Source organism: Oncorhynchus masou, chromosome 13, assembly GCF_036934945.1.
Source record: "Oncorhynchus masou masou isolate Uvic2021 chromosome 13, UVic_Omas_1.1, whole genome shotgun sequence".
Lineage (NCBI taxonomy): Eukaryota > Metazoa > Chordata > Actinopteri > Salmoniformes > Salmonidae > Oncorhynchus > Oncorhynchus masou.
The window spans coordinates 99,665,334-99,685,391 of record NC_088224.1 but is presented as its reverse complement, the minus strand read 5'-3'; the positions used below and the strand labels follow the sequence as shown (position 1 = coordinate 99,685,391).

The window sequence follows — 20,058 nt, the reverse complement described above, 5'->3', positions numbered from 1 at the left end:
TTCTTTGACCATTTATGTCCAGGTCTTTGGTGAATTACGTTGCATCTGTTGTCCCTCTCTATCCATTGGACAGGGGCAAGGTGTAATGGTTTTCTTGAGGTGAAGGAGAGGCGGACCAAAACGGTTATTCATGGTACTTTAATAAAGACACTATACATGAAGACACTATACATGAATAAACTAACAAAACAAGAAATGTGAAAAACCAAAACAGCCCTATCTGGTCCAAACACAGAGACAGGAACAATCAAACACACCCAGGCTACCCAGTGAAACCCAGGCTACCTAAGTATGATTCTCAATCAGAGACAACTAATGACACCTGCCTCTGATTGAGAACCATACGAGGCCGAAACATAGAAATACCCAAATCATAGAAAAACAAACATAGACTGCCCACCCCAACTCACGCCCTGACCATACTAAATAATGACAAAACAAAGGAAATAAAGGTCAGAACGTGACAGTACCCCCCCCCCAAAAGTGCGGACTCCGGCCGCAAAACCTTAACCTATAGGGGAGGGTCTGGGTGGGCGTCTGTCCGCGGTGGCGGCTCTGGCACAGGACGCGGACCCAACTTCACCAACGTCTTAGTCCACCTTCTTGTCCGCTTCCATGGCCTCCTAACCACGGTGACCTTACTAAATGACCCCACTGGACTGAGGGGCAGCTCGGGACAGACAGGCAGCTCAGGACAGAGGGGCAGCTCGGGACAGAGGGGCAAGGGCTTTGGGCTGAGGGGCTCTGGCGCCTCTGGGCTGACTGGCGGCACTGGCGGCACTGGCGGCACTGGCGGACCCTGGCTGACTGGCGGCACTGGCGGCCCCTGGCTGACTGGCGGCACTGGCGGCCCCTGGCTGACTGGCGGCACTGGCGGCCCCTGGCTGACTGGCGGCACTGGCGGCTCCTTGCAGACTGGCGGCACTTGCGGCTCCTTGCAGACTGGTGGCCCTGGCGGCTCCTTGCAGACTGGTGGCACTGGCGGCTCCTTGCAGACTGGCGGCACTGGCGGCTCCTTGCAGACTGGCGGCACTTGCGGCTCCTTGCAGACTGGCGGCACTGGCAGCTCCTTGCAGACTGGCGGCACTGGCGGCGCTGGGGAGACGGGCGGCTCAGGGGGCGCTGGGGAGACGGGCGGCTCAGGCGGCGCTGGGCAGATGGGCGCACCGGGCTATGCACCCGCACTGGGGACACATAACACGGTGCCTGCCCGGTCTCTCTCGCCCCCCGGTAAGCACAGGAATTTGGCGCAGGTCTCCGACCTGGCTTCGCCACACTTCCTGTGTGCCCCTCCCCAAGAAATATTTGGGGCTGACTCTCGGGCTTCCTGCTGTGCCGCCGTGCTTGTCTCTCCAACTCCATTCTCCTATACCCCTCTTCGCACTGCTCCAGCGAATCCCAGGCGGGCTCCGGGACTCTTCCTGGGTCGACCGCCCACCTGTCTATTTCCTCCCAAGTTGTATAGTCCATACTCTTGCCGTCCAAAACGTCCTCCCATGTCCATTCCTCTTTTCGCTGCTCCTGCTGCCGCTGCCTGTCACCACGCCGCTTGGTCCTGTTGTGGTGGGTGATTCTGTAACATAGAAATACCCAAATCATAGAAAAACAAACATAGACTGCCCACCCCAACTCAGGCCCTGACCATACTAAATAATGACAAAACAAAGGAAATAAAGGTCAGAACGTGACACAGATGGTGCACTTCCTGTGGATTAATGCTTGTTTGGCCAAGGATTAAAACTGAACAGGCGTACAGCATATGAAAACTGCTTCAGTGTTTGTGACTTCTCAATAAAGAAATTGCAACGGGATCAATGCATTTTATTGTATCAATTAAATCTTTAATTGCATTGTCCCATGTACAGTATATGTATGTATAGATGGTCAATCAACATACCATATTATCAGTTTATTAAGTGAACCACTATATATTTATCTTTTATGAAGAAATGGTAACATTTACTTTTTATCTCTAAAGCTTTCCATTATCCAAATATTTTCAATATAGTTTGGATTGTACATGAAGTCTTCCTGCAACCGTTCAACGGTGTAGACAGGACTATGTGATATGATGTTTTCCCCTGCAAACATTAGGATGAGCGGACAAATGCTTATTTCCAGTCCGTCATAAATCTATCAACAACAGCCAGACTAGATCCCCTCCCTCACCCTTGTCCTCCCTCTTCCTCCCTTGTCCCCAAAGTCACCATCCAAGATGCGGAATCACCCTCATTTACACCCCTTTAAGAGCCAGAAATCACTGATTCATGTGATGGACACACCAATAGGAAAAGTGAAAATATGATAAACGCAATTTAAGGTTCATACATTTAATGTAAACAATGGATAGACCAACAGCATTAAGAAATGCAATTTACTATCGGCAATCAAATCCACGTCCACTCAGGTTGACACCACACCCACGTCCTCTCAGGTTAACACAACACACACGTCCTCCTAGGTTGACACCACACCCACGTCCTCCTAGGTTGACACCACACCCACGTCCTCCTAGGTTGACACCACACCCACGTCCTCCTAGGTTGACACCACACCCACGTCCTCCTAGGTTGACACAACACACACGTCCTCCTAGGTTGACACCACACCCCCGTCTTCTCAGGTTGACACCACACCCACGTCCTCCTAGGTTGACACAACACCCACGTCCTCCTAGGTTGACACCACACCCACGTCTTCTCAGGTTGACACCACACCCACGTCCTCCTAGGTTGACACAACACCCACGTCCTCCTAGGTTGACACCACACCCACGTCCTCCTAGGTTGACACCACACCCACGTCTTCTCAGGTTGACACCACATCCACGTCCTCCTAGGTTGACACCACACCCACGTCCTCCTAGGTTGACACCACACCCACGTCCTCCTAGGTTGACACAACACACACGTCCTCCTAGGTTGACACCACACCCACGTCCTCCTAGGTTGACACCACACCCACGTCTTCTCAGGTTGACACCACACCCACGTCCTCCTAGGTTGACACAACACACACGTCCTCCTAGGTTGACACCACACCCACGTCCTCCTAGGTTGACACCACACCCACGTCTTCTCAGGATGGCACCACACCCACGTCCTCCTAGGTTGACACCACACCCACGTCTTCTCAGGATGGCACCACATCCACGTCCTCCTAGGTTGACACCACACCCACGTCTTCTCAGGATGGCACCACACCCACGTCCTCCTAGGTTGACACCACACCCACGTCCTCCTAGGTTGACACCACACCCACGTCTTCTCAGGATGGCACCACACCCACGTCCTCCTAGGTTGACACCACACCCACGTCTTCTCAGGATGGCACCACATCCACGTCCTCCTAGGTTGACACCACACCCACGTCTTCTCAGGTTGACACCACACCCACGTCCTCCTAGGTTGACACAACACACACGTCCTCCTAGGTTGACACCACACCCACGTCCTCCTAGGTTGACACCACACCCAAGTCTTCTCAGGATGGCACCACACCCACGTCCTCCTAGGTTGACACAACACCCACGTCCTCCTAGGTTGACACCACACCCACGTCCTCCTAGGTTGACACCACACCCACGTCCTCCTAGGTTGACACCACACCCACGTCTTCTCAGGATGGCACCACACCCACGTCCTCCTAGGTTGACACCACACCCACGTCCTCCTAGGTTGACACCACACCCACGTCTTCTCAGGATGGCACCACATCCACGTCCTCCTAGGTTGACACCAAACCCACGTCTTCTCAGGATGGCACCACACCCACGTCCTCCTAGGTTAACACCACACCCACGTCCTCCTAGGTTAACACAACACACACGTCCTCCTAGGTTGACACCACACCCACGTCCTCCTAGGTTGACACCACACCCACGTCTTCTCAGGATGGCACCACACCCACGTCCTCCTATGTTGACACCACACCCACGTCCTCCTAGGTTGACACCACACCCACGTCTTCTCAGGATGGCACCACACCCACGTCCTCTCAGGATGGCACCACATCCACGTCCTCCTCAGGATGGCACCACATCCACGTCCTCCTCAGGATGGCACCACACCCACGTCTTCTCAGGATGGCACCACATCCACGTCCTCTCAGGATGACACCACATCCACGTCCTCTCAGGATGACACCACATCCTCCTAGGATTACACCACACCCACGTCCTCCTAGGTTGACACCACACCCACGTCTTCTCAGGATGGCACCACATCCACGTCCTCCTCAGGATGGCACCACATCCACGTCCTCCTCAGGATGGCACCACATCCACGTCCTCTCAGGATGACACCACATCCACGTCCTCCTCAGGATGGCACCACATCCACGTCCTCCTAGGATGACACCACATCCACGTCCTACTTGGATTACACCACATCCACGTCCTCCTAGGATGACACCACATCCACTTCCTCCTAGGATTACACCACATCCACGTCCTCCTAGGATGACACCACATCCACTTCCTCCTAGGATGACACCACATCCACGTCCTCCTAGGATGACACCACATCCACGTCCTCCTAGGATGACACCACATCCACTACCTCCTAGGATTACACCACATCCACGTCCTCCTAGGATGACACCACATCCACTTCCTCCTAGGATGACACCACATCCACTTCCTCCTAGGATGACACCACATCCACTTCCTCCTAGGATGACACCACATCCACTTCCTCCTAGGATGACACCACATCCACTTCCTCCTAGGATGACACCACATCCACTTCCTCCTAGGATGACACCACATCCACTTCCTCCTAGGATGACACCACATCCACTTCCTCCTAGGATTACACCACTTCCACTTCCTCCTAGGATGACACCACATCCACGTCCTCCTAGGATGACACCACATCCAAGTCCTCCTAGGATGACACCACATCCACTACCTCCTAGGATGACACCACATCCACGTCCTCCTAGGATGACACCACATCCACTTCCTCCTAGGATGACACCACATCCACTTCCTCCTAGGATGACACCACATCCACTTCCTCCTAGGATGACACCACATCCACTTCCTCCTAGGATTACACCACATCCACGTCCTCCTAGGATGACACCACATCCACTTCCTCCTAGGATGACACCACATCCACGTCCTCCTAGGATGACACCACATCCACTTCCTCCTAGGATTACACCACACCCACATCCTCTCAGGATGACACCACTTCCACGTCCTTTTAGGATGACATCACATCCACATCCAGTCCTCTCAGGATGACAAAACTCAACTCCCCTGTTTTGCATTTTAGGTTGCGTCCCTATTGGCCCTGGTCTAAAGTAGTTGCCTGCATAGGGAATAGGAGGCCATTTGGTCTCAAGCCTAAGTGTCAGTCTCAAGTCTCAAGCCTAAGTGTCTCACTCCGCAAAGCAGAACCATCAAACACTACCAGAACCACTGGTCATCTACATGGGTAGGTGAGACCAGAGAAATTATATTTCAGGGGTGAACAGTGAGGGGGTCTCTGGTCTCATCTGGGAGGAGCTAACACAGGTCTTCTGGTCTCAGGTGGGAGGAGCTAAAACACGTATTCTGGTCTCATGTGGGAGGAGCTAACAAGTCTTCTGGCCTCGGGTGGGAGGAGCTAATTTACACAACATGCCTTCCAATTTGAAGATGCAAAATATGTTTTATTGTGAAACAAACAAGAAATATGAGAAGGAAAACAGCAAACTTGAGCGTGAATAACTATTCACCACCCCAAAGTCAACACTTTGTAGAGCCACCTTTTGCAGCAATTACAGCTGCAAGTCTCTTGGAGTATGTCTCTATAAGCTTGGCATATCTAGCCACTGGGATTTTTGCCCATTCTTCAAGTCAAAACTGCTCCAGCTCCTTCAAGTTGGATGGGTTCCATTGGTGTACAGCAATCTTTAAGTCATACCAGAGATTCTCAATTGGATTGAGGTCTGGGCGTTGACTAGGACATTCCAAGACATTTAAATGTTTCCCCTTAAACCGCTCAAGTTTTGCTTTTGCAGTATGCTTAGGGTCGTTGTCCTGCTGGAAGTTGAACCTTCGTCCCAGTCTCAAATCTCTGGAAGACTGAAACAGGTTTCCATCAAGAATTTCCCTGTATTTAGCGACATCCATCATCCCTTCAATTCTGACCAGTTTCCCAGTCGCTGCTGATGAAAAACATACCCACAGCATGATGCTGCCACCACTATGCTTCACTGTAGGGATGGTGTTCTCTGGGTGATGGGAGTTGTTGGCTTTGCGCCCGACATAGAGTTTTCATTGTTGGACGAAAAGCTACATTTTAGTCTCACCTGACCAGAGTACCTTCTTCCAACTGTTTGGGGAGTCTCCCACATGCCTTTTGGCGAACACCAAATGTGTTTTCTTATTTTCTTTTTTAATTAAGCAATGGCTTTTTTCAGGCCACTCTTCAGTAAAGCCCAGCTCTGTGGAGTGTATGGCTTAAAGTGGTCCTATGGACAGATACTCCAATCTCCGCAGTGGAGCTTTGCAGTTCCTCCAGGGTTATCTTTGGTTTTTTTTGTTGCCTCTCTGATTAATGCCCTCCTTGCCTGGTCTGTGAGTTTTGGTGGGCGGCCCTCACTTGACAGGTTTGTTGTGGTGCCATATTCTTTCAATTTTTTTAAATAGTGGATTTAATTGTGCTCCATGGGATGTTCCATGAGATGTTCAAAGATCCGGATATTTTTTTATAACTTAACCCAGATCTGGACATCTCCACAGCTTTGTCCCTGACCTGTTTGGAGTGTTACTTGGTCTTCACAGTTCCGCTTGCTAAGTGGTGTTGCAAACTCTGGGGCCTTTCAGAACAGGTGTATACAGTGGGGCAAAAAAATATTTAGTCAGCCACCAATTGTGCAAGTTCTCCCACTTAAAAAGATGAGAGAGGCCTGTAATGTTCATCATAGGTACACTTCAACTATGACAGACAAAATGAGAAGAACAACAATGTAGAAAATCACATTGTAGGATTTTTAATTAATTTATTTGCAAATTATGGTGGAAAATACGTATTTGGTCACCTACGAACAAGCAAGATTTCTGGCTCTCACAGATCTGTAACTTCTTCTTTAAGAGGCTCCTCTGTCCTCCACTCATTACCTGTATTAATGGCACCTGTTTGATCTTGTTATCAGTATAAAAGACATCTGTCCACAACCTCAAACAGTCACACTCCAAACTCCACTGTGGCCAAGACCAAAGAGCTGTCAAAGGACACCAGAAACAAAATTGTAGACCTGCACCAGGCTGGGAAGACTGAATGGAAGACATACAAGACCACTGATAATATCCCTCGATCTGGGGCTCCACTCAAGATCTCACCCTGTGGGGTCAAAATGATCACAAGAACGGTGAGCAAAAACCCCAGAACCACACGGGGGGACCTAGTGAATGACCTGCAGAGAGCTGGGACCAAAGTAACAAAGCCTACCATCAGCAAGGCATTGAAGATGAAACGTGGATGGGTCTTTCAGCATGACAATGATCCCAAACACACTGCCCGGGCAACAAACAAGTGGCTTCGTAAGAAGCATTTCAAGGTCCTGGAGTGGCCTAGCCAGTCTCCAGATCTCAACCCCAAAGAAAATCTTTGGAGGGAGTTAAAAGTCTGTGTTGCCCAGCAACAGCCCCAAAACATCACTGCTCTAGAGGAGATCTGCATGGAGGAATGGGCCAAAATACCAGCAACAGTGTGTGAAAACCTTGTGAAGACTTCCAGAAAACGTTTGACCTCTGTCATTGCCAACAAAGGGTATATAACAAAGTATTGAGATAAACTTTTGTTATTGACAAAATACTTATTTTCCACCATCATTTGCAAATAAATTCATTAAAAATCCTACAATGTGATTTTCTAGATAGATAGATAGACAGATAGACAGATAGACAGATAGACAGATAGATAGATAGATAGATAGATAGATAGATAGATAGATAGATGCTGGACTCTTCTTTCTCTGGCCCACTGCTCTCTGAAGGGCACTAAGAGATTCAACGTGACACTGCACAGCCAGAGTCAGCCCATCTGGGAGTTAGGGGGATCATGATCAGCCCTCTCCTCAGCTCTCCTCCTAGGAAGCATCCCAAATGGCACCCTATTCCCTTTATAATGAGCTACGTTTGACCAGGTAGTGCACTATAAAGGGAATAGGGTGAAATTTGGGATGTTGCCCTAGATGCCTCCAGGAAAGCCTGTATTCAAACTCTGGTAGAGCGAACCTGTGGCACATATAGGAAAATCAGATTGAAAATACATTGAATGTCAGAGCTCTTTTCTCTTCTGAAAACAGGATGTTAGACTTTCTGAAGTGGTGAGAGGTAGAGGGGTGTAGGGAGCGAGGGAGGGAGCGAGGGAGGGAGGGAGGGAGGGAGGGAGGGAGGGAGGGGGGGGGGGGAGGGAGGGAGGGAGGGAGGGAGGGAGGGAGCGAGGGAGGGAGGGAGGGAGCGAGGGAGGGAGGGAGGGAGCGAGGGAGGGAGGGAGGGAGGGAGGGAGGGAGGGAGGGAGGGAGGGAGGGAGGGAGGGAGGAGGGAGGGAGGGAGGGAGGGGGGGGGAGGGGGGAGGGAGGGAGGGAGGGAGGGGAGGGAGGGAGGGAGGAGGGAGGGAGGAGGGAGGGAGGGAGCGAGGGAGGGAGGGAGGGAGGGGGGAGGGGGGAGGGAGGGAGCGAGGGAGGGAGGGAGGGAGGGAGGGAGGGAGGGAGGGAGGGGGGAGGGAGGGAGGGAGGGAGGGAGGGAGGGAGGGAGCGAGGGAGGGAGGGAGGGAGGGGGGGAGCGAGGGAGGGAGGGAGGGAGGGGGGGAGGGAGGGAGGGGGGAGGGAGGGAGGGAGGGAGGGAGGGGGAGGGAGGGAGGGAGGGAGGGAGGGGGGGGGGGAGGGAGGGAGGGAGGGAGGGAGGGAGGGAGGGAGGGGGGGGGGAGGGAGGGAGGGAGGGAACAAGGGAGGGGAGGGAGGGAGGGGGAGGGAGGGAGCGAGGGAGGGAGGGAGGGAGGGAGGGAGGGAGGGAGGGGAGGGAGCGAGGGAGGGAGCGAGGGAGGGAGGGAGGGAGGGAGGGAGGGAGGGAGGGAGGGGGGAGGGAGGGAGGGAGGGAGGGAGGGGGGAGGGAGGGGGGAGGGAGGGGGGAGGGGGAGGGAGGGGGTGTAGGGAGGGAGGGAGGGAGGGAGGGAGGGAGGGAGGGAGGGAGGGAGGGAGGGAGGGAGGGAGGGAGGGAGGGGGGAGGGGGGAGGGAGGGAGGGAGGGAGGGGGGAGGAGGGAGGGAGGGAGGGAGGGGGAGGGAGGGAGGGAGGGAGGGAGGGAGGGAGGGAGGGAGGGAGGGAGGGAGGGAGGGAGGGGGAGGGAGGGGGAGGGAGGGAGGGAGGGGTGTAGGGAGGGAGGGAGGGAGGGAGGGAGGGAGGGAGGGGGCGAGGGAGGGAGGGAGGGAGGGGGGGGAGGGGGGGGGAGGGAGGGGCGAGGGAGGGAGGGAGGGAGGGAGGAGGGAGGGGGAGGGAGGGAGGGAGGGAGGGAGGGAGGGAGGGAGGGAGGGAGGGAGGGAGGGAGGGAGGAGAAAGGCAGAGAAGGAGGGAGGGGGGCTTTAGTCTGAGAGTGATTTCATTTTGTCGACAGTCCAAACTCAGGGGGTTTGGTTATTCACGTGGTCCATCACTTGTCTGCCCCAGTCAGGTGTGTATACCAGGATTCCTCTTGTTACAATATGGATTCTCCTCCAACTGAGGGAGCGTTTTACAATTGCACCATTATTTTAGGTTTATATTACTGTATGTACAGTGCCTTGCGAAAGTATTCGGCCCCCTTGAACTTTGCGACCTTTTGCCACATTTCAGGCTTCAAACATAAAGATATAAAACTGTATATTTTTGGGAAGAATCAACAACAAGTGGGACACAATCATGAAGTGGAACGACATTTATTGGATATTTCAAACTTTTTTAACAAATCAAAAACTGAAAAATTGGGCGTGCAAAATTATTCAGCCCCCTTATGTTAATACTTTGTAGCGCCACCTTTTGCTGCGATTACAGCTGTAAGTCGCTTGGGTATGTCTCTTATCAGTTTTGCACATCGAGAGACGGACATTTTTTCCCATTCCTCCTTGCAAAACAGCTCGAGCTCAGTGAGGTTGGATGGAGAGCATTTGTGAACAGCAGTTTTCAGTTTTTTCCACAGATTCTCGATTGGATTCAGGTCTGGACTTTGACTTGGCCATTCTAACACCTGGATATGTTTATTTTTGAACCATTCCATTGTAGATTTTGCTTTATGTTTTGGATCATTGTCTTGTTGGAAGACAAATCTCCGTCCCAGTCTCAGGTATTTTTCATCAGGTTTTCTTCCAGAATGGTCCTGTATTTGGCTCCATCCATCTTCCCATCAATTTTAACCATCTTCCCTGTCCCTGCTGAAGAAAAGCAGGCCCAAACCATGATGCTGCCACCACCATGTTTGACAGTGGGTATGGTGTATTCAGGGTGATGAGCTGTGTTGCTTTTACGCCAAACATAACGTTTTGCATTGTTCAATTTTGGTTTCATCTGACCAGAGCACCTTCTTCCACATGTTTGGTGTGTCTCCCAGGTGGCTTGTGGCAAACTTTAAACAACACTTTTTATGGATATCTTTAAGAAATGGCTTTCTTCTTGCCACTCTTCCATAAAGGCCAGATTTGTGCAATATACGACTGATTGTTGTCCTATGGACAGAGTCTCCCACCTCAGCTGTAGATCTCTGCAGTTCATCCAGAGTGATCATGGGCCTCTTGGCTGCATCTCTGATCAGTCTTCTCCTTGTATGAGCTGAAAGTTTAGAGGGACGGCCAGGTCTTGGTAGATTTGCAGTGGTCTGATACTCCTTCCATTTCAATATTATCGCTTGCACAGTGCTCCTTGGGATGTTTAAAGCTTGGGAAATCTTTTTGTATCCAAATCCGGCTTTAAACTTCTTCACAACAGTATCTCGGACCTGCCTGGTAAGTTCCTTGTTCTTCATGATGCTCTCTGCACTTTTAACGGACCTCTGAGACTATCACATTGCAGGTGCATTTATACGGAGACTTGATTACACACAGGTTGATTGTATTTATCATCATTGGTCATTTAGGTCAACATTGGATCATTCAGAGATCCTCACTGAACTTCTGGAGAGAGTTTGCTGCACTGAAAGTAAAGGGGCTGAATAATTTTGCACGCCCAATTTTTCAGTTTTTGATTTGTTAAAATTTTTTGAAATATCCAATAAATGTTGTTCCACTTCATGATTGTGTCCCACTTGTTGTTGATTCTTCACAAAAAAATACAGTTTTACATCTTTATGTTTGAAGCCTGAAATGTGGCAAAAGGTCGCAAAGTTCAAGGGGGCCGAATACTTTCGCAAGGCACTGTACATGCATTTATATTTATGGCCATCCAGAACATCAATCTATGGTTTTCAGAACTCCTACTATCTCAGAAAAGCTTGAGACTTCTGCCTTGGTCCAAAGAAGAGTGAATCATTTAGATAGCCACTGCAAGAACTTGGAGCTCATATAAAGAAATGTTTGATCGTCCTTTATTCTTTATTCTGGTCCAAGGATATAATTTGTGTTAGAAAGTGAACGGTATGAAGTATCTCACTCTATGATGTACTATGCTAAATAATACCAGTATGAAGTATCTCACTCTATGATGTACTATGCTAAATAATACCAGTATGAAGTATCTCACTGTATGATGTACAATACTAAATAATACCAGTATGAAGTATCTCACTGTATGATGTACAATACTAAATAATACCAGTATGAAGTATCTCACTGTATGATGTACAATACTAAATAATACCAGTATGAAGTATCGCACTGTATGATGTACAATACTAAATAATAACATTATGAAATATCTCACTGTATGATGTACAATACTAAATAATAACACAAACAGAAAAAAAGGTTTCAGTGAATCTTTGTTTTTTTGGAAGGTGGCCCCTCTCCACAAAGGTGGTGACCTCAGGTGCTATCCCCAGGGTTTGGAAGGTGGCCCTCTCCACAAAGGTGGTGACCTCAGGTGCTATCCCCAGGGCTTGGAAGGTGGCCCCTCTCCACAAAGGTGGTGACCTCAGGTGCTCTCCCCAGGGTTTGGAAGGTGGCCCCTCTCCACAAAGGTGGTGACCTCAGGTGCTATCCCCAGGGCTTGGAAGGCGGCCCCTCTCCACAAAGGTCGTGACCTCAGATGCTATCCCCAGGGCTTGGAAGGTGGCCCCTCTCCACAAAGGTGGTGACCTCAGGTGCTATCCCCAGGGTTTGGAAGGTGGCCCTCTCCACAAAGGTGGTGACCTCAGGTGCTATCCCCAGGGTTTGGAAGGTGGCCCTCTCCACAAAGGTGGTGACCTCAGGTGCTATCCCCAGGGCTTGGAAGGCGGCCCCTCTCCACAAAGGTCGTGACCTCAGATGCTATCCCCAGGGCTTGGAAGGTGGCCCCTCTCCACAAAGGTGGTGACCTCAGGTGCTATCCCCAGGGCTTGGAAGGTGGCCCCTCTCCACAAAGGTGGTGACCTCAGGTGCTATCCCCAGGGGTTGGATGGTGGCCCCTCTCCACAAAGGTGGTGACCTCAGGTGCTATCCCCAGGGCTTGGAAGGCGGCCCCTCTCCACAAAGGTCGTGACCTCAGATGCTATCCCCAGGGCTTGGAAGGCGGCCCCTCTCCACAAAGGTGGTGACCCCTATTTCGAAATTGTCTTACCTAGCAAAAATGTTAGAACCATTAATCAACTGTCAGCTTTGATCCTTCCTGGCTATGAGACGTATACTAAGTATTCACCAATCTTGTTTCAGGACGAGTCTGACTAATCAGAATACTATGATGTTACTGTATATGTACTAATCAGAATACTATTATGTTACTGTATATGTACTAATCAGAATACTATTATGTTACTGTATATGTACTAATCAGAATACTATGATGTTACTGTATATGTACTAATCAGAATACTATGATGTTACTGTATATGTACTAATCAGAATACTATTATGTTACTGTATATGTACTAATCAGAATACTATTATGTTACTGTATATGTACTAATCAGAATACTATTATGTTACTGTATATGTACTAATCAGAATACTATTATGTTACTGTATATGTACTAATCAGAATACTATTATGTTACTGTATATGTACTAATCAGAATACTATTATGTTACTGTATATGTACTAATCAGAATACTATGATGTTACTGTATATGTACTAATCAGAATACTATTATGTTACTGTATATGTACTAATCAGAATACTATTATGTTACTGTATATGTACTAATCAGAATACTATTATGTTACTGTATATGTACTAATCAGAATACTATTATGTTACTGTATATGTACTAATCAGAATACTATTATGTTACTGTATATGTACTAATCAGAATACTATTATGTTACTGTATATGTACTAATCAGAATACTATGATGTTACTGTATATGTACTAATCAGAATACTATTATGTTACTGTATATGTACTAATCAGAATACTATTATGTTACTGTATATGTACTAATCAGAATACTATGATGTTACTGTATATGTACTAATCAGAATACTATGATGTTACTGTATATGTACTAATCAGAATACTATGATGTTACTGTATATGTACTAATCAGAATACTATTATGTTACTGTATATGTACTAATCAGAAAACTATTATGTTACTGTATATGTACTAATCAGAATACTATTATGTTACTGTATATGTACTAATCAGAATACTATTATGTTACTGTATATGTACTAATCAGAATACTATTATGTTACTGTATATGTACTAATCAGAATACTATTATGTTACTGTATATGTACTAATCAGAATACTATTATGTTACTGTATATGTACTAATCAGAATACTTTTATGTTACTGTATATGTACTAATCAGAATACTATTATGTTACTGTATATGTACTAATCAGAATACTATTATGTTACTGTATAAGTACAAATCAGAATACTATTATGTTACTGTATATGTACTAATCAGAATACTATGATGTTACTGTATATGTACTAATCAGAATACTATGATGTTACTGTATATGTACTAATCAGAATACTTTTATGTTACTGTATATGTACTAATCAGAATACTATTATGTTACTGTATATGTATGAATTTTCTTTTTAATCCTAATACTGAATATAATGTGTGTAAATATAATCAAGAAATAGATTCGAGGTAGCTAGATTCGAATTAGCTCGAGCTCGCAGGATCTGCAGCATCACTCCACGGAGGAAGAGTTTGCAATAAAAGACACTTTCGATGAAGCAACCGGGAGTTTCGGAAGGGACAGGAGTCATAGTCCTACGTTGAACCCTATGCTTGCACCTCCATGTTACATTTTGAGTGTTATGGTGTTACAGACCGACCATCATCAACATCACTGACTTCTGAGTCAAGCCAAAGCTGGACTGAACAGAGGAGGCGATGCGAGACAATGGAGCCTGAGGTAACGTTTACCATGAGTCATGACTGTTGTTGACTTGGCTAGCCTTAGACACTGGACAACTTTGTTGCAACTCTAATTAAAGGTAAATAGCTAATTGCACCTGAAGTGTTTTGTGTAACACCCTCCAGTAACTAACATTAGCAAGCAACTCAACTGCAACTAAAATTGCAACACAGTTTCTCAGTGTAGTCCTGTTATTTGGTAGGTAGTTTCCACCCCAGAGAGTCAAGAAATACATTTTGCTGACAGATTTGTTTTCGGAACGTTTTCTAGACTGAAATTGACGTAGCTAATGTTTGCCGGAAAATAAATGTCCCTGTATTTGCTTAGCTTGGTGTGTGTGTGTGTGTGTGTGTGTGTGTGTGTGTGTGTGTGTGTGCGTGCGTGCGTGCGTGTGTATGCTGACACCAACTGATAAATTCAGGTTCAGTTGTCTTAACGAAACGTTTATTTGTTTTCAGGATCACACCGCCATCCCTGAAAAGGTTTTTATCCAGAGGAGACTGTGCAGAGAAGGCTATTGTTTATTCCAAGACACAATCTGTCACCCCTGAGGCAATTTTGGATATCAAATGGTCAATATACAGTATATGCAGTGATTCTTGAACAATTTAACTATAACCTAATATAAGCCTTCATTTTATTTCAAGCATCAGCGAATAATGGTCAGTACTGCTTGCCAAACTGACCCCTGGGTGCCAGAGGGTTCCTGTGCTGCAGTGGAGAAGAGATCCACCGGGACCATCAGTAAAGAGGTCCACCGGATCCCTCACTAAAGAGGTCCACCGGATCCCTCACTAAAGAGGTCCACCGGGACCATCAGTAAAGAGATCCACCGGGACCATCAGTAAAGAGGTCCACCGGATCCCTCACTAAAGAGGTCCACCGGGGCCCTCACTAAAGAGATCCACCGGGACCATCAGTAAAGAGATCCACCGGGACCATCAGTAAAGAGGTCCACCGGGACCATCAGTAAAGAGGTCCACCGGGACCATCAGTAAAGAGATCCACCGGGACCATCAGTAAAGAGGTCCACCGGGACCATCAGTAAAGAGGTCCACCGGGACCATCAGTAAAGAGGTCCACCGGGACCCTCACTAAAGAGATCCACCGGGACCATCAGTAAAGAGGTCCACCGGGACCCTCACTAAAGAGATCCACCGGGACCATCAGTAAAGAGGTCCACCGGGACCATCAGTAAAGAGGTCCACCGGATCCCTCACTAAAGAGATCCACCGGGACCCTCAGTAAAGAGGTCCACCAGGACCCTCAGTAAAGAGATCCACCGGGACCCTCACTAAAGAGGTCCACCGGATCCCTCACTAAAGAGGTCCACCGGGACCCTCACTAAAGAGGTCCACCGGGACCATCAGTAAAGAGATCCACCGGGACCATCAGTAAAGAGGTCCACCGGGACCATCAGTAAAGAGGTCCACCGGATCCCTCACTAAAGAGATCCACCGGGACCCTCACTAAAGAGGTCCACCGGATCCCTCACTAAAGAGGTCCACCGGGACCCTCACTAAAGAGGTCCACCGGGACCATCAACAAAGAGGTCCACCGGGACCATCAGTAAAGAGGTCCACCGGATCCCTCACTAAAGAGATCCACCGGGACCCTCAGTAAAGAGGTCCACCAGGATCCTCAGTAAAGAGGTCCACCGGATCCCTCACTAAAGAGATCCACCGGGACCCTCAGTAAAGAGGTCCACCGGGACCCTCACTAAAGAGGTCCACCGGGACCCTCACTAAAGAGGTCCACCAGGACCCTCAGTAAAGAGGTCCACCGGATCCCTCACTAAAGAGGTCCACCGGGGCCCTCACTAAAGAGGTCCACCGGGACCCTCACTAAAGAGGTCCACCGGGACCATCAGTAAAGAGATCCACCGGGGCCCTCAGTAAAGAGATCCACCGGGACCTTCACTAAAGAGGTCCACCGGGACCCTCACTAAAGAGATCCACCGGGACCATCAGTAAAGAGATCCACCAGGACCCTCACCAAGAGGTCCACCGGGACCCTCAGTAAAGAGATCCACCGGGGCCCTCAGTAAAGAGATCCACCGGGACCCTCACTAAAGAGGTCCACCGGGACCCTCAGTAAAGAGGTCCACCGGGACCATGAGTAAAAAGGTCCACCAGGACCATCAGTAAAGAGCTCGGGGACCAGCTAGATTGCACTCATGACCATCAGTATTCAACCGAGTCTTGCCCCTATACTCCACAGACGGAGCTGATGGAGCGTGAGATCAGTGAAGACCAGAACTCTCTGTATGAACCTGAGAGCTCAGAAGCACCATCATCACAGTGCGAGCCAAGATATACTATCGAAGAGTGTGTGCAAGATCCGAAATACATCGTATTTGATAGCAAAGCTGAAGAAGTTGTTCAATGTCTGAGATGAGCCAGGATGTCGAGCAAGTGTCATCAATTCATCCCTGAAAATAATCGGTTTGGCCATCACCATGGAGACCGTGTGTTGTGTGCCACAGGAAGAAGTGGGAGTCCCAGACTAGAATGGGAAAGTTGTTAGCAGGGAATCTGTTGGTGCCATCAGCAGCCTTCCTTACTGGCGGCTCCCACTCCATCTTTGTGGAAATATGTCACCTCCTCAGCCTGCTCTCCATGTTGCTGTGACAGTCCGCTAACCAGCAGCTCATCTACATTGTGCTAAAGGTTCATAACCACATGTGGACCCAGCACACAGAGGCCATCACTGATCTTATAAGGAGACGCATGGTGTGATTCGCCAGGCCACTGTGCTTCCTTAGGCTCTTGCACCATCCTGGACTCTGCTTCCCACCTGATCCTCTCCCAGGAGACTGTGCATGTGACCGAAGTGAAGAACAGCTACTGGTTGGAGACGGAGGGATTAGACAGATGCCTGCAACACATTAAGGTAAGCTGTAGTCTAAAGGACGTAGGTACCATTAGGATAAGAATAAAACCATTATATGTAACAGGTCCATGGCAGTAGTATTAAAAACCCTGGCCATTGACAGACTTCCAATCTTTAGAGTCAACTAGGTCAGTCATGACCAGTTCCTACTATCAGACCTCAGGATAAGACCCAGATGCAGACAGTTCGAAATAACAAACATTTATTCCCAAACAGGGAGCAGGAATATGACAGGTCAAGGGCAGGCAGAGGTCAGTAATCCAGGGCAGAGTGCATAAGGTACAGAACAGCAAGCAGGCAGGCTCAGGGTCAGTGCAGGCAGGGGTCAGTAATCCAGGGCAGAGTGCATAAGGTACAGAACAGCAAGCAGGCAGGCTCAGGGTCAGTGCAGGCAGGGGTCAGTAATCCAGGGCAGAGTGCATAAGGTACAGAACAGCAGGCAGGCAGGCTCAGGGTCAGTGCAGGCAGGGGTCAGTAATCCAGGGCAGTTTCAACAGGTATGAAATGGCAGGCAGGCTCAGGGTCAGGGCAGGCAGAATGGTCAAAACCGGGCAAACTAGAAAACAGGAACTAACAAGAAACAGTACAGGTTAAAACGCTAGTAGCCTTGACAAGACAAACTGGCAACAGACAAACAGTGATCAAAGGCTAGAGCTGCCACTTTCAAGGAGCGAGACTCTAACCCGGAAGAACAAACCATCAAACAGACAAGTATCAATACAGGACTAAGATCGAATCCTACTACACCAGCTCTGACGCTCGTCAGATGTGGCAGGGCTAGCAAACCATTACAGACTGCAAAGGGCCGAACAGATTGCCAGGATGTGTACTACAAGCATGCGCTGACCAGCTGGCTAGTATCTTCACCGAAGTTTTTAACCTCTCCCTGTCCGAGTCTGTAATACCAACATGTTTTAATTGCCTGTGCCCAAGAACACTAAGGTAACCTGCCTAAATGACAAACAACCCGTAGCACTCACGTCTGTAGCCATGAAATGCTTTGAAAGGTTGGTCATGGCTCACATCAACACCATTATCCCATAAACCCTAGACCCACTCCAATTTGCATACCGCACCAACAGATCCACAGATGATGCAATCTCTATCGCACTCCACACTGCCTTTTCCCACCTGGACAAAAGGAACACCTATGTGAGAATGCTGTTTATTGACTACAGCTCAGAGTTAAACACAATAGTGCCCTCAAAACTCATCACTAATCTAAGGACCCTGGGACTAAACACCTCCGTCTGCAACTAGATCCTAGACTTCCTGATGGCTGCCCCCAGGTGGTAAGTGTAGGTAACAACACATCCTCCACACTGATCCTCAACAGGGGGCCCATAAGGGGTGTGTGCTCAGTCTCCTCCTGTACTCCCTGTTCACTCATGACTGCACGGCCAGGCACGACTCCAACACCATCATTAAGTTTGCCGATGACACAACAGTGGTAGGCCTGATCACCAACAATGACGAGACAGCCATTAGGGAGGAGGAGAGACCTGGCCATGTGGTGCATGGACAACAACCTCTCCCTCAATGTGATCAAGACATAGGAGATGATTGTGGACTACAGGACAAAGAGGACCGAGCACACACCCATTCTCATCGACAGAGCTGCAGTGGAGTAGGTTGAGAGGTTCAATTTTCTTGGTGGCCACATCACCAACAAACTAATATGGTCCAAGCACACCATGGCAGTTTTGAAGAGGGCACAACCAAACCTATTGCCCCTCAGGAGACTGAAAAGATTTGGCATGGTTCCTCAGATCCTCAAAAGGTTCTACATCTGCACCATCAAGTGCATCCTGACTGGTTGCATCACTGCCTGATATGGAAACTGCTAAGCCTCCAACCGCAAGGCACTTCAAAGGGTAGTGCATACGGCCCAGTACATCACTGGGGCCAAGCTTCCTGCCATCCATGACCTCTATACCAGGCAGTGTGAGATGAAGGCCCTAAAAAATTGTCAAAGACACTCTAGTCATAGACTGTTCTCTCTGCTACCGCATGGCAAGCAGTACCGGAGCGCCAATTCTAGGCCCAAGAGGCTTCGAAACAGCTTATTCCCCAAGCCAAAAGACTCCTGAACACCTAATAAAATGGCTACCCAGACTATTTGCATTGCCCTCCCCCCTTGTACACCACTGCTACTCTCCATTGTTATCATCTATGCATAGTCACTTTAATACCTATACAGTATGTACATATTACCTCAACTAACCGGTGCCCCCGCACATTGACTCTGTACCGGTGTATGGTGGCCCTATTGTTATTTTAATGCTGCTCTTTAATTACTTGTTACTTTTATTACTTATTCTTATCCGGATTTTTTAAACTGGATTGTTGTTTAGGGGCTCGTAAGTAAACATTTCAAGGTGTACACCTGTTGTATGGGCAGGGTAGCCTAGTGGTTAGAGCGTTGAGTTAGTAACCGAAAGGTTGCAAGTTCGAATCCCCGAGCTGACAAGGTACAAATCTGTCGTTCTGCCCCTGAACAGGCAGTTAACCCACTGTTCCTAGGCCGTCATTGAAAATAAGACAACTTGACTGACTTGCCTAGTAAAATAAAGGTAAAATAAATAAATTCAGCGCATGTGACTAATTTGATTTAAATGCACCATCAATAATGGGGAAGATGGGTGACACCTGGAGGGGGTGGAGAACCAGATCAGGGTGC

At 48.7% G+C, this 20,058-nt stretch overlaps 1 protein-coding gene across 1 annotated transcript in view; it reads right to left on the bottom strand.

The window, feature by feature from the left end:
* Window positions 1-523: 523 nt before the first annotated feature.
* Window positions 524-20,058, bottom strand: part of LOC135551592 (axoneme-associated protein mst101(3)-like) — a 36,564-nt gene continuing 17,029 nt past the window's right edge. The window contains exon 3 of the mRNA XM_064982792.1: window positions 524-1,573. Coding sequence (XP_064838864.1) covers window positions 580-1,470 — 891 coding nt within the window. The 5' untranslated portion in view covers window positions 1,471-1,573 and the 3' untranslated portion in view covers window positions 524-579. The remainder of the gene's footprint in view (window positions 1,574-20,058) is intronic.